The 22,441-nt window shown below is 51.2% G+C and overlaps 1 protein-coding gene across 1 annotated transcript in view; it reads left to right on the plus strand.

Moving 5' to 3' along the window:
- Nucleotides 1-286: 286 nt before the first annotated feature.
- The window catches only part of LOC144132683 (acyl-CoA:lysophosphatidylglycerol acyltransferase 1-like), a 125,720-nt gene continuing 103,565 nt past the window's right edge, over nucleotides 287-22,441 (plus strand). Inside the window, exon 1 of the mRNA XM_077665275.1 lies at nucleotides 287-549. Coding sequence (XP_077521401.1) covers nucleotides 418-549 — 132 coding nt within the window. The 5' untranslated portion in view covers nucleotides 287-417. The remainder of the gene's footprint in view (nucleotides 550-22,441) is intronic.

The following is a 22,441-nucleotide window of genomic DNA, read 5'->3' on the forward strand; positions in this document are numbered from 1 at the left end:
GCGCTGAGCTGGCGAGCCATGGATCCAGTAATGTTGCAGTTACGAAGCTTGTGCTGTTACTTCGCCGTGCGGGCGATGGGTTTTTTAATCAGTATTCTGTTTCTTAAATAAATTGCGTATTCGTAAAAGCAATTGTTCTACGAGCGAACGTGCCTCTTATTCCCAACGCGCTTTTGGTTTCGTATTCGCAGCACTTGCAAGAGCGACAGAGTCATCGCGACGTGCATCGAGCGACGACAGCGCCGTCGGCTCGCAGTGGTGGCGCGGTGAGGAACGGCTTTCTCCCCCCACTTCCGCTCCCCTTCCCCGGCGTCCGTGCGGTGCGCGTTCAATGGTGGCCGCGCTGTGTCCGTGTGCGTCTTCGCAGCCGTGCTCCCTGTCCTAGCCGAATGTGCGGTCATCAGTGAGCCGACGCCAATGCAGGATGGAATAATGATCTCAAGGGGAGGTGCGACGTTGCCGCAGAAGGCGGACGGCAAATATGGAAGCGTCGGCGGAGGCGGCTCGCCGACAAACCGCGGCCTGCACCACAACGCGGGAACGCTTCATGTGAGTTGTCTTTCAAACACCCCGTCTTCGCTGTGTGATTGCTTTCTCCCCTGTGCGACTCCTGGGGCCGCGTGCACAAAGGCTCGTTAGACTCGGAGCCCGGCCCTGGGCGTGATGAAACACTCAACGTAGTTTGCAGCAGCGTAGCGTCCCTGGTTGATTTCACCCGCGCTGGACGTCGCTGTGAATACACCGGCCCCTTTCACAGCTCCCCGGGGCCGCTGTCTGTCGCGTTGCGACAGCCAGACTGGCGTTTCGCATCGAACAAAGCCCAAGTAGCCGATGTGGCTTGCCGCGCGCTGAAACCCTTTGGATGCCGGCTTCGAGAACGGCACTGAGCGGGCGTAACCAAGTGCGCGGCCTTCGGAAGACCACCGCGCTTTCGCCCTCTACGCGTCGGCTGTCGCTTACCCTCTCGCCGCCTTCCCGCCCCGACTTTCCGGTCTCCCATCTGCGACGGCGTCCACCGACAGCTTTCGTTTTGTGGCCTAGAGAAGGGCGAGTTTCACTACTCTGTGAAGTGATCACCGACCGACTGGCGCGTGTGTTCGGCGCTTTTGAATCGTTCGTAGCCATGCCGTCGCGTGTTCGTGCATTCGCTCGTGTGTCTCGTTCTTAAATGTGTTTCGAGCCGGTACCTCTCCATGTGTCGGAGCGCTGGGTAAAGAAAAAAAAAAATACGGGTACACCGAGCCATCGTCGTCTGTCGCGAGCGTTTGAAACGGAAGAGTGGACACTGCTTCGATCGTCGTCGCGTTCCAGTCCTGCTCGCGCTTTCTGTGTGCGTATGTGCGCGTGGCGTTTCTTTTGCGATCGTTGTTGTCGCTCCTGTTGGAGCAGGCGCTCGATTCCGGCTTTTGTGTCATTCTTATCTCGGGAACAGTGCCGGTCGGTCGAGTGCGGCTGCACCCGAAAGCGCCGATCGAAACGAGACGTTGGGACGTAAATAGAAGAAGAAAAAAATAGGGGGGAATACGCGTTCGTGTGCCAAGACTATCTGCATGCGATGCAAGCACGCGACTTTCGGCTGGCGCGTGCGGAGGGCGGGGTAGTGGATGGGCTGGTACTTTATAGTGATTTCGCTTTTCCTCCTTTCCGAAGGCTTTGTGCAACGATTCGTGACAAAAGATATGCGCGCTCTTCGTGTAGTTGCGTTCCCTTGAAGAGCCGGCAGCGAACGTCTCGTGTTTCGATTCCTTTCCATCTTGCTGACCTTGTTGCTGTCGTGTGATGAAAGGCCGTTTCTTTCGTGCCGTGCAGTGCTTCGCATGGAAGACTATCGCGATCGACTCTTTCGTGTTTCTCTTGAGTTGCTCTCTTTATGAAAGCGCACGCTGAGTCATATTGTTCTGCCTTTTGTGCAGCGCCGATACTGCTGTTTAAAAAGGCCGCAGGTGGCCGTGTAGTCGTTTGTCGGACGCTCGTGTCATGCCCTAGACAGGTTGTGTTACAGCTGCGTTTTGCTCTCGTTGATAGTGTGACTACTCCCTGTTACTGGCATGGTGACGAATGCAGTCGGGTGAGGGCTTTACCTAGATGTTATCGAAAGGGTGGTCATGTGATGTATCCTCGGTTGCGCGCCTCGCGTAATAAACGCTTACTTGCGTTGTGTTTTGTGGCGCTGAGGGATCCCATCGAAGTTGTTGACAACTACTCGTTCGATGCGGGCCTTCTTTATGCTTTCTACTCTCGTTCATTTCTAGTGGCGCCCCCAGCTGAGGGTCGCTATGTGCCCCCCCCCCCCCCCCCTCCATATTTTTTCTCCCATTTTCCCCACCTACGGGTAATAAAATTACCATTGCCCTCGGGCCTCTTCTATTATTTTTAAATTGGGCTAAGCCTGTTATACGTCACTGGTGCAGGCAGGTGCATATTATTTTTCAATCTTTTCAGGTTGCCCCGACCTAATATATGTGTCGTCGAGGCTTTGCGCTCTCGTGTTCTCAGTAACGCATCCCAGCAGCTGTTTCGAAGCGCACGAGCGCAGCTGCGACATATGGAGTTTTGTATTCGGTTATCTGGGATATTTTTGTTCCTCAGATAGTACATCCGTGGTTGGCTTGTATAGAAAAGCGCTCGCTGAGTCGTTCCGAGTGACTGCCACCTGCAGTGGCGTGTCGGAATATCGCAGCAGAGCAGCAGAGACAGCGGCCTCATAAAAACGCCAAGGCGCCCGTGTGCTGTGCGATGTCACTGCACGTTAAAGATCCCCAGGTGGTCGAAAGTATTCCGGAGCTCTCCACTACGGCAGCTCTTTCTTCCTTTCTTCTATCACTCCCTCCTTTATCCCTCCCCTTACGGCGCGGTTCAGGTGTCCAACGATATATGAGACAGATGCTGCGCCATTTCCTTTCCCCAAAAACCAATTATATTATATAGGAACCAAATTTTGATCGCAATAATGTCGAAGTGGCACTGAGCGCTTCAATTTTTGGTTTTCGTAAAAATTGATTTCTGAAAAAATTTGTTTGCCCTTGCTTGGGGGCAGAATACGTGTTTATAAAAAAATACTGAAATTGAAGATTGGTTTTTCGGCAAAGGAAATGGCGCAGTATCTGTTTATATAAAGCATATTTATATAAATGAGGCTGACGAGCATTAGACAAGAAGTAATGCAAATAAGAATTAGATAAAAAGTTCGCAGAGTGAAATCGGCTAAATATAACAAGTGACAAAGCATAGAGTTAAGGGAAAACTTTGGGCCAGTTGATCTGACATGTTTAAAAGGTAAACCAGCTTGTCCTTCCACCTCTTGTTACGTCCTGTCCTGAAGTCGCGGTTCGTTTATCTTTTAAACATAAAGTTAAGTTTCCAAATAGGTGAAATTAAAAAAAAAAAGACGAGCATAAAATAATTGACGCACAGTTTAAAGCAAGACGAGGTGGAATCGGTCCGGGATCAGTTTCGAGTTGGAATTGCTCTCCTAGTCGTGAAGAGTTGTGTAACATGAAGTTGTAAGGGGCAGTAATAAATATAAAAAGGTTTGCTCACTTGCTTCATTATTTGGAGCTATTCTGTTTCTACTACATTTATACTTAATAGCGCTGGCTTTTACTGCTTATGTTTGTCAAGGACGTGTCTGTCTACAATATAGGTCAGATTGACCAAAACAGTAAATAGGTGACTGCATATCACCTAGCTACAGTGGGCGCGTAGCGCCTCAGTTGATACCTATACACTTTCGGTCCGCTATGTGCCAGTATAGCCGCCATCGAAGTGGAACCACCCCGGTACCACCAGTTGCATAAAATTTGGAGGCCACCTGTTTGTAGCAGAGTGTTCGAAGTGGTGTCAAATGACTTGGCATGTTCCTGAGGATAAAACTTGTAATTTAGATGAAGCTCAAAATATGTGTGGAATTCGCACCGACCACATTTGTGCCCCCAAACCGCGTGCAATCCGTGGACCTTCAGATGGCCATTACGGCCGAACCGTTTGTCGCAGGGGGTTCCGGATGGTGTCAAACGATTGGTCACAAGACGGGATGCACACGTTTATAAAATTTATTATCTAATATAACAATAAAATACACCGGATATAGCGAAGGTGGCTACAAATCGCAATAGTAGTGCGAAATCCATGAGGCAGACGACGCTGTTTGTGTCTTAGAAGGGGTGTTTCCGGAAAGGAAACATCCGCGGGTGTTTGGATTCGGTCTTCTCCACTTTGCTGAGCACACCGACGTAAAGCTCCTGTAGCTAACGAACACTGAAGCAGTGTGGGCGGAGAATTTTTTCTGTCCTTTCTTAGTTGTCCCAAGCGGACAATTTTGTGGCGTGGCAGTTTGTCAGGCGGCGTTGAGCTGGCCAGCTCTTCGAGGAGTGAACACTGAGCGCGATGGAAAGCGGTTTCCCCGGGTTGCGTATTCGTCGGGAATCCGGTATCGCAAAGACTGCGACGAACGAGGCCTGCCTACTCGACAGAACTGGCCCTGTTTCGAAATTGGTTTCTCTCAATAGTAGCGACGGGCCTTTACATGCCAATTAACAGCTTGATGCATATCGTCGCATCAATAAAAAGGAAAGACGTGGAAGCCGTAATAAATGGCGCCCTGAAAATATACAGCCTTCCCAGTGATCAATTACGTCGTATGAAATTTAGTTTTGGTTTATGGATTTATAGGGGTTTAACGTCCCAGAGCGACTCAGGCTATGAGGGACATCGCAGTGAAGGGCTCCGGAAATTTCGACCACCTGGGGTTCTTTAAGAACCTGCACTGACATCGCACAGCACACGGGCCTTTTCGCGTCCATCGAAATCGGAACGCCGCGGCCGGGATCGAACCGGCGTCTTTCGGGTCAGCGGGCGAGCGCCATAACCGCAGCCACTGGGATGACGCAATGTGAAAGTTCTACGTGTTAAGCCAAAAGTTTTAGTTGCTAGGGACCCGGCAGAAACATATAGCTCTGGATAAATCTTTTGGCCGCCTCTAGCTCTTAGAGGCATGAGGGATCGATCGTATTGGATGACAGTGCGTGCGACTGGGGATTCGTCATGCTGCGAGAGGCCGAGTCCGGTGGCAGGTGCTGCTGTGAGATTGGAGCTGAAGCTTGGTTGTCACCGCTTGTACGACTTTTTTTTTCTGTGAGAACGATTCGAAACTGCGTGTATGGGGCGAGACACCGCTTGAGTGTGCACTCATGTCGGACGGAACTATTTCCATACTACTTCGTGTGGCGTATTGTTCCATCGGCCGGTGCAGGTTTCTTCATGTGTACTATTTTGCCGTCGATCAAGAACACGAGACAGGCGTCGTGCAAGACCCGACGGCCGAACTGTGGGGAGCTCAAGGGCGTTGTTCGAGTGCGGGAAATACTTTGTCTCAACGAGTGGTCGCCAATAGTCGGATGCAACTCAAGTCTGCAGTGGAGCTCCGCCCACATTCACGACCGCCGCACCGAATTCCTCCGCGACAAAAAGGTAGCCCGTTGTTAAAACTTTTCTTGTCGCCTGCGAAAGAAGCTAATTGCAAGGAAAAAAATAAAATCGCCAGAATTTTGATCCCTGGCTTGTTTAATGTAGTCACATATTAAAAAGTTGATTTCGTTTGCTATTACCCTGTACATATATATTATTCTGCAAATAGTTTTTGTGTATATTACTTCTCCCCCCTATCCCCTCTTCCTGTCCCCTCACCTCTTTTATTTCATTTCTCCATTCTGCCTGCTATCCTTTATTTCCGCTGCTCCAGCTCAGGTGCTTCGGTATCTTTTCCTTCCTTTTTATTATTATTTTAATAAACAATTCACTACTACTATTACATTTGGCTTGATTTATAAGGGTTTAAGGTCCCAAGGTGCCTCTGGCTTTGGGGGACGCCGTAGGGAAGGGCTCAAGAAATTTCGACCATCTAGGGTTCTCTAACTACATGCACTGACGTCGCACAGTACGCTGGCCTCTAGAATTTCGCCTCCATCGAAATTCGACCGTCGCGGCTGGTGTCGAGCCCGCGTCTTTCGGCTCAGCAGCCAGCCGAGCGTCATAACCGCTGAGCCACACCGGCGGCGTTACATTTGGCCGTCGGAGTAATGCAGTTCTTCGCAGACCGGGGCCCCGTGTTGGCAACTGCGTTTTTTTTTTAAGTTGCGTTCTATTATGCCGGGAGCGCGGTTTTCGATCCCCAATGGTGCCGGGAACACCCACCGGTGATGCAGTGGGTACAAGCCTCTCCCTGGCCTGGTGGTTACCTTTTCTCTGGGGGTGAAATGCGTGTCAAGAAGGTGCGTGTTTGACCTCCTCACCCTGTACGGACCGAAACACACGTTGCCCGTAAGCAGCGACTCCACCGTTAAAAGGAGACCATCGCCGATTGTTTCGTCTCGCAATAGGGCAAACGACCGTTGTTTGTGAATGGGAACGGGCACACCTTGAATGGGTCAGGACGGAAGAAAATGCGAGCCATAACGGGGAGCGCTCGTGACACTTAGCGTGGTGCTGCCTTTGCCCAATGCCTAGGGCTACACTTTTCGGTTTGTGCCGAAAAACATACCGATAAAGGTATACGCCGAATTAAAGTTTCGGAATTCAGTTTTAACCGAAAAAGGTCAGTATTCCTGGCATTCGCGGCGGAGCTAGCTGGCTGTTTGCTAGGAGTTACACACAGTTAAAAGCGACAATTATTCAAGTGTTGGTCCCGTGTGCTGTGCGATGTCAGTGCACGTAAAGAACCCCAGGTGGTCGAAATTTCCGGAGGCCTTCACTACGGCGTCCCTCGTAGCCTGGGTCGCTTTGGGACGTTAAACCCCCATAAACCAAACCTATTCAAGTGTGGGAGCCAAAAGCTTGGTGTGATGATTTAGCGTTGGGTGATGTAGAGCAGTTGTGTATTTTGAGGTATCGCTTCGTTACCTTACACGCCTCTACAGGCATGGAGGCTGTACCTCGAGTCATACGTTGACTGCTCACGTAACGCTGTTCAGTGTCGTCGCTCGCTTAGGGCAGTCACTTGGTTAGGCAGGTGTCTCATTGAATGCGAGGGAACTCGAAACCATGCACAAGTGTCACGAAAAAACTTACAGGATGGTTACGGCTGTGTAACGCGAGAGTCAGCGACAGCTGTTTATTCGTTTAGTTTTGGGGATATTTTGAGATAGAAAAGATGCAGTCACCTCATATCGCACCGGCGTAGTCGTCACGTGATGCACACAGCTGCACTGACAGGCGGCTGTTCCAAACAGGGCCACCCGTAGGCTTATGCGACCCAGTTTGAACGCTTACGCCGACGACGCCGACGAGAAAGCCAGGGACGGGCGCCTAACAGCTGTCGCTGTAAAAGTATAATGTTCTCGCTACAGCGACGGTTAGGTTGCAGTTCCGTACCTGTTGTCAGCACGCAGACCATGTGGCGCCCCACCCTCTCGGTCGAGCTCGCGCAACAACTCGAATTACATATGGCAACCCACCTTTTAGAAGTCAGCGTCCACTTGCGTTTTAATGCGACAACGCGATCGTTATCGCAGCCTGCCCGCTGAAGAAGCAATCCCGGAACGCTTAAACACTGACAGAGAAATACCAAGGTAACAACAGTGGGGATCTCTATAATTCTGTCGCATTCCACTCTTTTAAGGTGCGCTTATTGTCCCCCAAGATTTTTTTTTATTGGTTCTGCGGTTCCGTGATTTACCTTCCGTTACTTTGTTTTATTGTCGATAGCATTTCCTTCTGCAAGTGCAGCTATGAGTGCTTTATCAGCAATTAACGACCATTTGTGCGTTAATTACAGGTGAATCGAATGCTGCAGCTGACAAAAAAGCCAAGATAAACTCCAAATGACATTTCACACCACATGAATACGCGAAAAAAGAAGCGAAAACGGAGTTCTGAAACAAAAGACCGGAAAAACAGTGCCCAATTTTTCAAAAATAAAAACAATTTCAATATCCCTACCTATAACGTGATGGAGTCTGTTGCCATGCCGTGCAGAGCCACTTTCAATGTAACGATGGACGGAAGGAAGGACGGACGGACGGACGGACGGACGAATGGATGGATGGATGGATGGATGGATGGATGGATGGATGGACGGACGGACGGACGGACGGACGGACGGACGGACGGACGGACGGACGGATACGGCTTAACCCTTTAAATCGGGCGGTGGCTCAAACCACCTAGCCATGACTTATGAAATTTTACTATTATCTTGATTTTAGCCACCAATCAGATAACCTTCGCTTGGTTACTTCTACCCGCTTAAAATCTACTTTCCCTTCACTATCGCTAAACCCAATGCCTTGGATAAATCAGCCCGTCTGCTTTCCACTGTAGGGGAAGCCCTTTACAGAAAACTATCAAGTGTTCAGCCGTTTCCTCCTCCTCTCCGCACGCAACGCACAACGTGTCTATCTCGGGGTACCTGACTCTATACGTCTTAGTCCGCAAAACTCCAGTCCTCGCCTCAAACAACAACGGCGGGGAATTCGCGGCGCCCTCTGCCGGTTGTTTTGTTTGCAATTCTTCGGCGGCGTAGTCGTGGTTGGCATGCTCTCCGAATGAGGAATTTCGCGTCTTGTCGTCTTGTAGCCGAGACACCGAGTCAACGCTCTCGGCGGCGCGTCGCTTGCCCCGCTGTGTTCGCCGTGTGTGACGTCAGCGGGGGCTCGGCGATGCGCCGGGCCGCCGCAGTTTGGCGCGGTGCCGAAATATGCCGCCGGTCTTCTTTCTCTGAGGGCAAATTGCCCGCTCGGCTGTGTACTCAACGAGCGGCTTCCTGCACTACAGAGACACCCCCCTTATTCCTCTGGCCGGGACCGGTCATTGCAATTCCTGAGCTCGCAGTGTATCGACCTGCGGTGGTGTTTGCAAACAATGCACTGTGCACTGCTGGCGCGGAACGAAGGCGTACAGGGCGTGAACCACTTCTGCAGCACACGCACTCCTGCTTCTGCTGCAGCGGCTTTCTGGCAGCCCTACTTAATGTCCGCCTGCAGTGCCCCGGACAGGACTCTGGGGGAGTGTTCCAATGGGCAGAGTTCTATCTACGAGGAAGGGCAGACAGGTAGACCTGATAGATAAGGGTATCCTACTCTTGGACAGGAGAAGCCGCTGAGGGACAGAAAACCAGGTCTGATTGGTAGACGGGGAGGCAGATAATAAACGTTTGCTAACGGGAACTACGACGTTAATTAACCGCGCTTACTCCGTTCCTTACGTCAGGTGCAGCACTGTGAAAGGTACGGAAGTAGCCCGCATGAAAGATTAAATGCGGACGTGTTACTCCGCGCTTGCTCCGTGGCCGAGTGGTCTAAGGCACGAGGAAGGTACAGCACGTCGTCAGCAATAAGAGCACATTTAATCGAGCTCATGACAAACGTAACACGTAAAAAGCCGGCAGGAAAAGTGTTAACTGCTTCTCGCTCGCCACAAGGAACGCGCTACTTTCTTGATCGCGGATGAAGGCAGCGCAAACAAGGGCGCTAGCCTTGACAGCGTTGCAAAACGGAGTGTAGTTGCGCCCTCCCTTGATAGGCTGGCCATGCTTTTGAGCCCTGAAGGGCGTTCACGCAGCACAGCGTGGCCGCTGTCTCTCTGATGAAGTTCTGACGGATTCGGAAGACGTGTACAGGGCTGCGCTATCGGAGAGCGTGGGTCCTACTGCGCGCTATTTTCCGACCACATCCCGTTCTGCTGTGCCCACTGTAGTACTCCGTTTGCTGGACAGTTCATTCGCAGAGAGGCGGGCTCAGCTGGCGCCTGCGTGCAATGTTTTGGTCATGAGCGGCCACCGCGGCAGTTGGTGCTAGAGTGTCAGCGTCGCATGTTGTGGCTCCTTGAATAAAGCACGCGCTTGCGTGCTTCCGGTGTTGACTCGCCGCGACTTCCGGTGTACGTTCGCACACTTGTGCAGTAGGTGTCAAGAGCGAGCGGAATCCGCTGCCGCCGCGGCTGAGGTTCCTGCGGAAGGCGTAATCTGTCGAGGAACCGATTTCTGCCGGAGGGAAAGCCGGTTGCTGGCTCGCCCCTCGACTGATATAGCCGGGAAAGAGCAACCGTCTTGGATATATGGAGGCATTCGGTCTGCTTTGGCCAGCTATCGCGAGTGCCGTGTGAACAAAGCAGACGCTGTATTGTCGCTATTCAGGGCTTGCACGTTTGCATTCGTTGGACCGTATAGATAGGATACAGCTTAAAAATTATATATATATATACGAAAAGGGATTTATGGCAGCTGATTTGGTCAATATAATATAAAATCACCAAAAATTGAAGAAACATAACAGGATTTAATTCACGACGTTTCGGCTGGAGGACTAGCCTTTTTCGAGTGTGGTCCTCCAGCCGGAACGTCGTAAATTAAATCCTGTTATGTTTCTTCAATTTTTGGTGATATTACTTTTGTATATATATATATATATATATATATATATATATATGCCCTCGCCGTTAGATGACATGCTTCGTCCACCGCTATGGACAGGAGTGGCGCCGGTGAACACTTTCAAGGTTCGCTTACACGCAAAACATAAATACCCACGAAAGCAGCAGATTGGACGGCCGTCGCCATAGCTCAGTTGGTAGAGCACCGGACGCGATATTCGGAGGTGCTGGGTTCGGATCCCAGCCCCGGCGTGGTTGTTTTTTCTGCTGCTTTATAACTAATTTTCTTTAAACAAATTGATTGGCACTACAAATTTAAAAAAAAATAGAAACATTCTCCTATGCATCTTGGTTTCGGTGACTGTTGGCTTTCTTAATACGTTTGTCAAACGAGCCCCTGATTTCATTTGCCTTGTCTATATTTAAACGACAGATTAATCAAAGTGTTATTCTCCGATTGGGGGGGGGGGGGAGATTGGCACTACAATTTAAAAAAAAAAAAACATTGCCCTGTGCACCTTGGTTTCGGTGACTATTGGCTTCCTACTTATATATATATATATATATATATATATATATATATATATATATATATATATATATATATATATATATATATATATATATATATATATATATATATATATATATATATATATATATATATATATATACAGCTGTTGGTAAAAACCAATTGCACAGCAGTTAGCGAAAACAAGTGTTGAAACCTTTCAGGCACGGATTAGTTGCGTTCTGGAGAATGTGAAAGTTTTTGTGTGTATAGTGTATTAGGAACCCCGTTTATTGCAAGAATAACATGAATGGGTCAAAAAACTTGAGGAATCTAGGCACGCCACGTACCTCCACGCTCACGCGATTGCACCGCTATTGTTAAAAAAAGAAAGAATACATTTATGCTCAATTAACTGTTCCTCATCACGCGAAGCTGTTTCCGGAACGAAAAAATCAGCTACAGTCACTGCATACCCGACAACACTTCCCTTAGGCGCTCCATAAAACTTGGCAAGGTCCAACTTCTTTTCATGTTTGTTGAAAGTGATTTTTTTTTCCTAGGCAAGAAATGACCTTACCATTTTGTCAAGCAGGAATTTCAAATGTAGCCGGCATCACTGACCTCATGAAAACACCTGTAGACGCTTCGAAAGGGAAGTTTGAACAGTCCCGTGCGCAATCCCACGTAGACTCCGTGCAGCGAAGGCGTAATAGAGGTTTTGAGCACACCGGTTTACCGGACCCCTCTTGCGCACGCGCAGTGGCTCCCCTTGACGCCAACAGTGCCACTGCGCATGCGCAAGAGGGGTCCTGTAAACCGGTATACTCCGGTATGCTAAAAATGTATAATGTTTGACTATATCAAACAAGCAAGAGGTGTCGAAATTATTGAGCCTCTTATTTCTTCTCGCGATTAGCTTCTTGTTTAGGCAGGTAGGTAGGTTGTAGTGTAAGGCCACGTCACAGACCCCCCTCACCCGTACCACTTAAGTAATACTGGCTTGTTTTGTATAGGTAACGAGAAAATTCCTTTACAAAGAGACTTTGTAGTTTTTGTGACGCTCGAGAAGCGGGAACCGAACATGTAGCGTAAGCGATTTCCGCTACCCTAGCTACCCGCTGTTGAGCCCGATGGTCGGTTATGGTAGGGGAGTTGATTCCGAGATGGGGAGAACATTAGCAAGGAGCGCCAAGAGTTGGGATGAAATTGGGAGATCATGGGGTGTAGCGTTGTCCCAGCTGGCTCAGCACACGGATCACTGGAGGTCAGTGGAAGAGGCCTTTGGCTTTCACTGTGTGCACTGTGTACTTGTCGCCGCGGGAGAGCGAGCAAGCATGTCGAATTTCCATTTTGCTTTTCACTCCATCGCTTGCGCGGCTCCGGCGTTGTGTAAGCGAGGGTTTCATTCATTCACGGTGGGCCAGAATTTCCACAGGGAGGTTGTCGGTCCGCAGCCACGCACATTAGTCATTCAGCGTCAGAAAATGGGGTCTATAGATAAGCTGTGCGCGGCTGGCGGCTTTTCCCCTTCACTGCCCCCCCCCCCCCCCCCCCTTTGTCTCGCTCCGTCACTGCTTCCCAGGAAAGCGTATACGACGGAAGTGAGGATTATGTGCCGATTATTTTCGGACTTTTTATTCGTTTCGTCGGTCACCTCAAGCGACCCGACTGTCTCTGCTATTGCCGGTGTATGCCGGTCAACGTATGGCGGACGTAACGAGGGTGTTGAATTCGTTATGGTTTGTTTATTAACGCGTGAACGATGTACGATGTGGACATCTGTTCGTGCCACGATGCGCGACTTGTGTGCATATGTGTGGTGTGTGCGTCGATTGTGCGGAAGGATTGGTTAAGGCTCACTCTCCGAGTTGCAGTAACGTTTTATTTCCTATTTTCTTATTTAGTTCACGGCGGCAACGGTGAACGAGATAGTAGCCTTCAACTGTGCATGCCAACATCTCCTCCAAGTGTCGTGTGAATAACAGTTACAAATAATCGAGGATTAATCTTAGTTGGCGTGTTATAATGCAGTCTCAGGTGGTGTAACCGAAACAGAGTGTGTGTGTCTCGCCTCTGGAGCGACGTGAGACGGGAATGAGCGCTCGCGCCACCCGACTCGGCCGTCCGTCTGTCTGTCAGGCTGAGATAGCAGCAGAGCGAATTCGCCGCCGGTTGCGTCAGGCTGCCTGCCGCCCCCATTCCGTCACTCCGCTCGCTCACATCTGTCAAAGTGTGACGTCACAGGCAGTAAGCGCCGTCGCGCCTGCTTAAGCCAGTCGTGCCGGACAGCAGCCGACTCGCCTGGCTGCTTTTCTGTGTGTGGCGTGTGTGCGTCTTGTTTCTCTTCGCACGTTCCGGGGCATGCGCGGCCCGGCCGTTGTAAAGGCACCGTGTCAGCGCGTGTAGCGTTACACTCTCACAGTGATGGCTCTTCTGCGTCTCAGGCGGACAGCAGGGCCGCCTGCGCCGTATTATTTCGTGTTCGAAAACTCTCACCTCAACCTGGCGACCGCCCTTACAAAACTGTCTTTAGACAGCCTATAATAAACTGTCCATAGACTTTTTTCTGTGAATTCTATAGGCTTTCTATAAAAAACTCCTATGGAATAGTCCACAGGCAATACAAACCGTATGGAAAGTCTAAGATAATCTGTAGAGTTATGGCTGTAGAATTCAGTAGGCTTATGTCTGTATCTGTAGATAGTCTATAGACCTTGAATAGACAGAAGGAAATATGTATAGGGTGACGTAGGGTCTATGAGAAGTCTACAGACAGTCTATAGACCGCTCTTATAAGGGAGTCAAAATGTATCCAAGTGAGCCGGAGAGTCGGGCTCCGGGCCGTCTTGGGTACGTTTCGATTTCGGCTCGCCGCTCCCGGCGGCGCGCCTATCACATGCGGCTTGTTCACATATGCGGCGTTCGCACATAAACCGTAAAGCTGCAACCGCGCTTGCTTGCTTCGTAGATCTGTTATGAGGCCTGTGTACGCATTTGGAGGCTACGACACTGCTCAACAAAATATGGGCTGTGAACAGAGCACGGCACGTGTTTGGAGTGAAAGTGAAGTCTTTTTCGTTTCGATGAGGTCGCCCGAGAGCCGTGCTGGACTACGTCACCGGAGCGCGTCTCCCGATCCGGCGCTGCTGCGGTTGGGAAGCCCATACGCGCAAAACCCACGGAGGCCGCGGAATCACATCGCTAGAACAGTGGACGCCACCGTCGCCGGGGGCCTACGCGCGTGTGGCGTGCTTCGCTCCGTGTGGGATTTCGCGAAGCTCGGTGGATGCAACCTGTCTTTCGCGCTGGTAGATTCACCACAACCTGTGCGTCCTTAACCCTTTTACTTCGGCTCTTTCACCTACATAGTGCAAATGCTGTCCTTCTCGTTAAAGATTTCTCCCCCGTTTCGGTGATTAGGTCGTTTCAGCGCACCGTTAGCCCTCCGCCCTTGGCCCCTCAAAGAGCCGGTTCGAGGCGACGGTGGGGGGACGGCTGGTGTACTTGTTGCTGCACTGCTGCTCGCCGTGAAATAACACTGCGATCACTTGGCCTCCCTTGCAGACGTTGCTGCATGACTGCTGCGGCCCTTATTATTAATTATATTTGGGTCCGTCACAACAAGACTAACCCGAATACAATTAATATTAACGGCCGTATCAGGCATGCTCCAGAAATACTAACCCAGAAAAGAGGGAAAGGAGCAGGCTGGCAACTGCCCCCAAAAGAGCTGCAACGTCATTCCCGCTCTCTCTACGTCATTTTCATTTCGTGACGTCATGCGATCCTTCGCGCTGCAGGCGGCGTCGGCGACAGACGCTTGTCTCGCGCTCAGGCGCAGTTCGCGGCACGGGCCTGGCGCCCGTGTATGCTGGACGCATTGGCAGAACAATGCTAACCCTGGAACAAAGCGGCGAGGAGGCCCCCCCACCTGCGTCTGCAAATGGGAGTGCCTCTACTCCGCGTATGGGTATGTTTTGCTCACGGTACAGTCGTGAGCAAAAAAAACGATTGGCACTAGTGACGTGCCACAGGAGCGGCAGACAGCAACGCTCGGCGCTGCGGTTGCGAACACGCCGATAACAAATGTTCCAGGTGTGTTCGCAAAGCACGGCGCCGCTCCAGCCGCTCAGTGCGTTTTTCACCACTCCGATGGCGTCACCGTGTTAATCTTTTTTTTTACTCGCGACTGTGCGTGTCATGCGTCGGCTGCGGGGCCCCGTGGAAGGGAGCTTTCGTTATTCATATAGTTTCGTCTTTCGTTTTACTGGGAGAGCAAAGTTATATAAAGATGCCTGACGGTAGCGTCGCAAGTTTGTGTGTGTGTGTGTGTGTGTGTGTGTGTGTGTGTGTGTGTGTGTGTGTGTGTGTGTGTGTGTGTGTGTGTGTGTGTGTGTGTGTGTGTGTGTGTGTGTGTGTGTGTGTGTGTGTGTGTGTGTGTGTGTGTGTGTGTGTGTGTGTGTGTGTGTGTGTGTGTGTGTGTTGTGTGTGTGTGTGTGTGTGTGTGTGTGTGTGTGTGTGTGTGTGTGTGTGTGTGTGTGTGTGTGTGTGTGTGCGCGCGTGCGTGCGTGCGTGCGCGCTCGTATTGTAGGTGTTCAAAATGAGTGCCAGGAAAGGCGATACGAAATGCGTGAGCGAAGCGCCTGACATGTTCTGCGATCGTATATACGCCAACAATTGCACGGAACAGTAATGACACCAAATACCATTTCACTTAGCTTCGTTTTAGTACAACAGCGTGTCACTTTACGTGGGATGCGTATAATACAAGACAGTAATGACAGAGTAAAAGCGGCTCGGTTAGCACGCAAAGTGAGCGTTCAGGCTTTGTTTACCAGTCGTCGACGTTTGCACTCGTGCATGGTACCGGTGCGTGCCAAATATGCAGCCAGGAGAGGCCTTAAGTCAGAATTTACCGCGGTGAATATTTACCCGCGGGTCGTCGCTCTAAACCAGTGTCGCGTGTGGTTGCAAGTTTTTATAGTCGGATACAAGTCAAGCAAAAAGCGGCTTTTCGCCGTCACAGGACCCCCTTCCGGCCAGTGGCGTCGACCGATTCTCATGAACCTGCCAGCGTGAGTAGCCGGACAATGCAGGGAGTGATGTGACAGTGGAGGGGGGAGACTACCCGCGACAACGCGGAGGGAAGACTATCCGCTTTCATCTGACACTCCCTGCATTTATTACACTAGCAGGTTCACGAGAATCGGCCGACGCTTGAAGGGGGTCCGCTCTGGTGGCGAAAAGATGTCTTTTTCTTGACTTTTATCCGACTATACCAACACAAAAGTGCCATAACACATTCCGTTCCCTTTTCTGTTTTTCTACCTGAATGCAGAGGTACAACTATAGCCAGTTCGGCCTTGGGAAAATGTTTCGGTCGTAAAAGCCGTCGATCGACGCAGGGGCTAAACTAAGTCACTGGGCGTTTGGCAACACTGGCAACATTTAACTATGGAGGAAAAGTTTCCTGGTAAATGTACTCTCTGCGTCTTCTGACCCAACTTGTTCTGTTAGGTACAGAAACACGCTGCAGGAATATACGGTCGCATGCGAACGCACTGCGAGTTTTTATGCAAATGCGAGTGCCTGCGATTGGCAAACATATATGTGTGTGTGCTCTCCGTGTTGTGACTGTTTTCTCGAGGAAAACCATCCGTCAGGCCTCGCAGCATTTATAATCCTTCCGCTCCTTCTTATATCGATTCAAGAACACAACGGCAAAGCCCGTCCAAACACACAGGCCGTACGTTCTTGCCGTTCTTGCTCTAAGCGTCCGGCGTTGCGCAAAAGCACCCCCCGGGTTATGCAGAGTCGTCAGTGCACGTGCCTCTTAGCATATATATCGCGCCGGTGAAATAGAGCCCACGTCAGGTGCCGCGATCACCTTGAGTGGGAGCGCTGCTTAGCGAGAGGCGAGCGACTGCTGTCAACGCTGCCTGCGGTTCGCGGGTGAAAGGGTATACATACATCGTGCCCATGGGGACAGTTTCCTCCACCGGAGGTTCCGAGCAATTTGTTTCCGCCCAACCCTTTGGGTTACGAGCGCGTGACTTTGTTTACACCGTGCAATTTCCATAGCGAGTGGTTCGGTAAGGACCGGCCTGTCTATCGATTAGTTACTTGTTTCAGGTTTGCCGATGCCCCATCGAAAAGCGTGCTCTGGGGATTGTTGCCAACACGAAAGGAAAGCTCGTGCTATTGCAGACACCCGCACTGCGCTTGTCTGTACGTAGCTGGACAGTAAATAAGTCCAGGTCGGTGCACGGTTTTAATCGATAATGCGTGCATTGTCGCAATTATTTCGCTTTTCGCTATTTCCGTGGCTTGTACCATAATGACAGGTGGCGCCCTCGGCCGGCCGGATAAATCTTTGCTGTCCGGTCGGGACGTGAAGCTGTCGTATTAAATATCCGGGCACTTGGCGATCTCTTGATGTCGAGAGTCGGTCAGTTCCTTCTAGGAAGCGTTCGCCTTTTGTACCGCTCACAAATTTTCATTGTCAGATGGCCGTATACCATTCGCGCTCGAACGAGGCTGTCGCCCCATTTGTCAAAGGAGCTGCAGGTTCGGCTGAGCGTTTCCGACGGCGAAGAAAAGGAAAGGAATTAGGCGAGGTGAGGGGTGGGGAACTGGCCGAGTGATTTATCTTCAGCTGTAATTTGAATTCGGGGAGAGTGTAAGTGGCCAGGCGAGGACCGATCCTTGGGAAGACGGCCTGCACAGATGATAACGAAGTGTTCTTTCACAGCGCATCTTAACTGCACACTGCAGCATGGTGTGCCTTGACGATGGTGCGGTGTTTCGTTCCGTATACGTGGCACCTATTCACGAGTGAAGCGCATCAAATGGCGCTTGTCGCGCGCCCTGACCCAGAACACCCACGACCTGCACTGGGTTAGGAGAGTCAGGAGGTTAGGCGAGGGGGGGGGGTGGGGGGGTGGGGGGGGGGGTTCTTAGATTGCGTCTGGAAACTCGACAGTTGGGAATTATGCGTTTTACTTTCTTTTTTATGGACATAACACGCACGCAATCTGTATATTATTGTGCCAATAGATTATTTTTGTGTGGTACCTCTCCCCCTGTCCTCTCTTCCTGTCCCCTCACCTCTTTCATTTCATTTCTCCATTCTGCCTGCTATCCTTTATTTCCGCTGCCCCAGCTCATGTGCTTCAGTATCGACGGCAGATGCCGGGGCTAGCAAAAATCTTTTCCTTTTTATTATTACTTTAATAGACTACTACTACTACTACTACTACTACTACTACTGCTACTACTAGTAGTAGTAGTAGTAGTAGTAGTAGTAGTAGTAGTAGTATATGGCTGCAGCGGCAGCCAGGACATTGGAAATGTTTTCTGTCTGTCTCTTTCCCATCTCAGCTTCTTTCATTTTTTTTTTTTGTTGCACGAGGAGACAGCGCTTCAGCCTTCTCGTAATATATTCCTACGAGCAGGCGCATTGTTTGTTCCGCATTCGGTCCTGTGTTTGTGCAGTGCGGCAGTGCGCATTGTTGTGCGGCGCCTGTAGGGAGCCTTAAAAACGTCACTCCTCGGCACAGTGGTCGACAAAAGTGTGGGTCTAGGCACCTGATTGATGCGGCGTCGGCAGGGCTGTTCCCAGCCGAGCCCCTCTATACTGTGCCCAGCCACACGATGACTCACTCCCAGAGTGCGGGCCCCGGGTCCGACTGCGCTTCCCACAGTGAATAAGGTTCAGCTACTGTAAGGCGGCGGGGAAAAAAAAAAAAACACTTGTTGGTCTTAGCGTCTTTGTGAGGCTGACAGCTCCGCGGCACCGTTGTCATCATTGAACGGTGACGCATCGGCGCCGCGTTTTCTTTTTTTTTTTTGTGCGGTGGCGAGATGAAAAAAACAAAAAAGGAAGCCTCCGCAGCGATGCCTAAAGAGCCGCGGTACGATCGGAGGCGTACTGTCACGGCATGCCACCTGTTCTTCGGAGTCGAGCTCTCCGTTTCCTGGATTTGTTTCGGGCCCCGCTTTTGCGACGGCTCTTGGCGGTTGCAGGAGGGCTCTTATTTTCATTTCTGCGACATATGTCGTTGGGGCGCTATTGTCTTGAGTTTCTTTTTTGTATTCTTTCAGGCCGGTGCCTTAGCACGTTCACAGCGTCGTGGGTTACCGGTGCTGCCCGGCCACAAATACCGAGTCGCGCGACGGATCTGTGGGGACAGCTCAGATTTTGCAGAGTCAAAGAAGCTCCAAAAAGCTAGATTCCAAGACGCCCTTCGAAAAAAATTTATGGGTGGCCCATCGGTGGGCCACGACGCACAGTGATCAGGGCTTATTTTTCATCTCATTAATGCCATTATTGTTTTTATTGGGCGTTCAATGATGGGGAAATAAATAGTAATTCAGTAATTTCGTCGAGCGCTCGTAGTAATTAGCGAAATGAAGTGCCTGTTTAATTATTTTATTTAATAGTTCCGTCATTCAACTTTTCCGTTCAATCATTATTAATCATTAGAAGTCATGATTGCACTCTTACTGGATGATCGACAGTTCGTAAAGACTTGCTCTGTGCGCGCTTCCTTTCCACAGCCCGTGGGGACACATCCTGTCCCCGGCACTCGTGACGCAAGGAATCCTTTCGCATTAAATGTTAGAGCAGTCGCGGCTTCAGGATACCTTCGCATCCGTTTAACGACACGGGTTGGCAGCAGCGCAGATATGTTGCATGGCACATGTATAGTGACGCATCTAACCAGTATACGTATACGCCTATATGGGAGTCAAAATGGAGTGAGCGGTCCGCTAGCGCACACTCCCTTTTATGAAAGGGGCTGCACTGGAGGACAGCTTATTCCCTTTTTTTACTCTTTTCTTGTTTCGAGTGACCATTCTCGCTGCGACGCCCGATTAACTTCCGTCTTATCTACAAGCACGTGAAGACTCGAGCTGAGTGAATTAATGCGCAGAGCGGTTTCACGAACTCCGATACATGCCAGTTCCTCTCCTGGCTGCTTTATTCAGCACCGCCAGTTCCATCTTTCCGCGGCCCCGTCGAAGGCCACGCTTGGTACGCGCTCATGGGTATCGCTCAGCTGAAAGTAAACCGCACTCGTATGTCTTCTCTCGCGAGGCATCCTTTTCTCGGGTGTCAGGGACGATGCGTGCTGCGGCAGTTTAGCGCGCACCTTTTGTTTCCGCGGTCTCGTGTAAGGAGCATGCGAGAACAGGCCGTCCTGACAGGTAGTTGTGGCAACGGCCGCGCCGCGGAGCTGGTGTCAGCAGCGATGTAACCTCGGTGCCGGGCTGCGTGGGGCATAGTCGAGGCAGACGAGCGAACTTCGGTGCTTCCGTCTCTTGAGCTGGCCCCGGGGCCTCCTAGCCCGCGCAGGAGGTGTTGGGTTAGGACGGGTGGTCGGCGAAACGGGCTCGTACATCTTCGTCCCGCCTAAAGACGTCCCCGAGTAGGCGTCTGCCTCGCCAGATGAGGCTTGGAGGTCTGCGCGTGTCTGCGTGGATTCTACTCCTTGTCGCATTGAAAAACTTCACGGAATTATTCAATGTTTTGAATGCATGTCACGCAGAGCAGAGGAGCTGCGCGTGCTTCGTTCCAGGAAATTCGATCAGCGGAGTATCCGCCGTCATGACGCACCCGTCGTCCTGTACAGCTCTTATAGCGTTACAGGGAACGCACTACCTGCGTTCAGGCAATGATTGTTCCGTAAGGGGTGAAAAGCACGACTGTTACTGTGTTCCAAATAGTTGTACTCTCGGTAGATAAGATCCGTGAGACAGTTTACTCATTCGAATGCAGACGATTTACTACAATCACAGAGCAATTAGACTGACTCCTACTGATGCTTGATGGGGATTTGCTTAAACACCTTGCCAACTTTGTTTCCACTTTGAGTTCCTGATCAGTTTCAATTTATGGGGGTTTAACGTCCCAAAGCGACTCAGGCTATGGGGTACGCCGTAGTGAAGCGCTCCGGGAATTTCGACCACCTGGGGTTCTTTAACGTGCACTGACATCGCACAGCACTCGGGCCTCTGGAATTTCGCCTCCATCGAAATTCGACCGCCAAGGCCGCGATCGAACCCGCGTCTTCCGGGCCAGCAGTCGAGCGCCATAACCACTGAGCCGCCGCGGTGGCAGTTCTTGATCAGTTCCCTCTCGCCCTATAGTATGCCATGTGCTAGCCACCCCGTTAACGCACTTGGTAGAGTGACTGCTCCGATAAGGCGGTAGCCCTGTGTTCGAGCCCCGGACTAGGACGAGCTCTTCAGCTACGAAGTTTCTGAGGAAGCTGCATATAGCTTCCCTTTGTAGCCGTATATGGCTGCGCCTGGTTGGATGCCAATGAGTAATGAACTCGCTTATTAGAAGTAAAAACAGAATTCGTTAACCTGAGTGTTACCTGTGTCTATCTGAGCTGCCGGCACACAGCCGCGGGGTTCCCGCAACAAATCGCCATCGTCCTCTCAGTCTGTTCGCGGCAGTTGAGGATAGGATGAGAGGTAAGGACATTCCCGAATTCCAGGGGTATGCACAGCACCTCGTAAATGCAGCCCGAAATGTTGCGCGCGCTGCGATCATATACAGCAAAACATCCAGTCCGACCGGCCGCATATGTCGCCCTTTTGTTTCCAGGCGCTGGGGCGGCACACTCTCCGGGGTAGCTGGTGCGTGTGCATGCATGCGTGTGTGTGTGTTTAGCAACGCGATTCTCGTTTCCACCTTTTGTGCCCCGTGTACGCGGCAGCTGCGTACCGGAAGGCAAGGTCACGCACACGCCCACATGTCCCGGACGCCGGTTACGCGTGCGGGGCGTCATCGTACGCACGCCGAGCCGTGCTGTAGCGGCTCTGCCGGGGCCCGTGTCGTTTCCGCGCGCGCCCCGCCGCCGCGTCGGTCGCTGCTGCAGCGGTGTGGCCGTCGGAAAAAGGTCTGGTGCGCGCATATGGAGTGTGGCGAACGTCGCCGCGGTTGTTTCCGACGGTGGCGCAATCAGTGCGCACCGCCTAGGAACTCCAGGTTGACTCAGAGCAGAAAAGCGGTTTACCGATGCGAGTGTCCTCTTCATACGTACATTGTACTTCTCATGCGCTCACTCGGGCATTTGGACGTCGCGCATACGCTTGGTGCTCAATGCCACGCTCCGCTCTTGAAAAATCGTCGCGTATGCGGCGACTTCACCTCGCCTGCGCTATCTCGCAGCCAGGGCGTCTGCGTGCAATCTGGTTGCCAGCGGATTTTGGCCGTGTGCCGACCTAGTGTACGTGCGGACTGTGTGTGAGCGGCCGTGACTCGCAAACGGGAGGCGATTGAGTTTTGGCCGCCCTCCTTTTCTTTTTTCTTTTGCCTCAATGCGAAGAGAAACTCGGGGATGCCAGATTAGAGCCGTTTCTGTCAACCTTTTTCTCATTGGCTGTGCGCGTTTATCTGCCCCAAAGCGGAGGAATACTTGGGGACGCCAAAGTGGAAGAGCCATTTCTGTCACCTTTTTTTTCTCTTTCGCTCTATGTGTGTGTGTGTGTGCTTCGAGAGACTGGAAGGTATAAACAGCTGAACACGTCTTTCCGCTCGTTTCTTTA

The sequence above is a fragment of the Amblyomma americanum genome, chromosome 5, assembly GCF_052857255.1.
Source record: "Amblyomma americanum isolate KBUSLIRL-KWMA chromosome 5, ASM5285725v1, whole genome shotgun sequence".
Classification (NCBI taxonomy): Eukaryota; Metazoa; Arthropoda; class Arachnida; order Ixodida; family Ixodidae; genus Amblyomma; species Amblyomma americanum.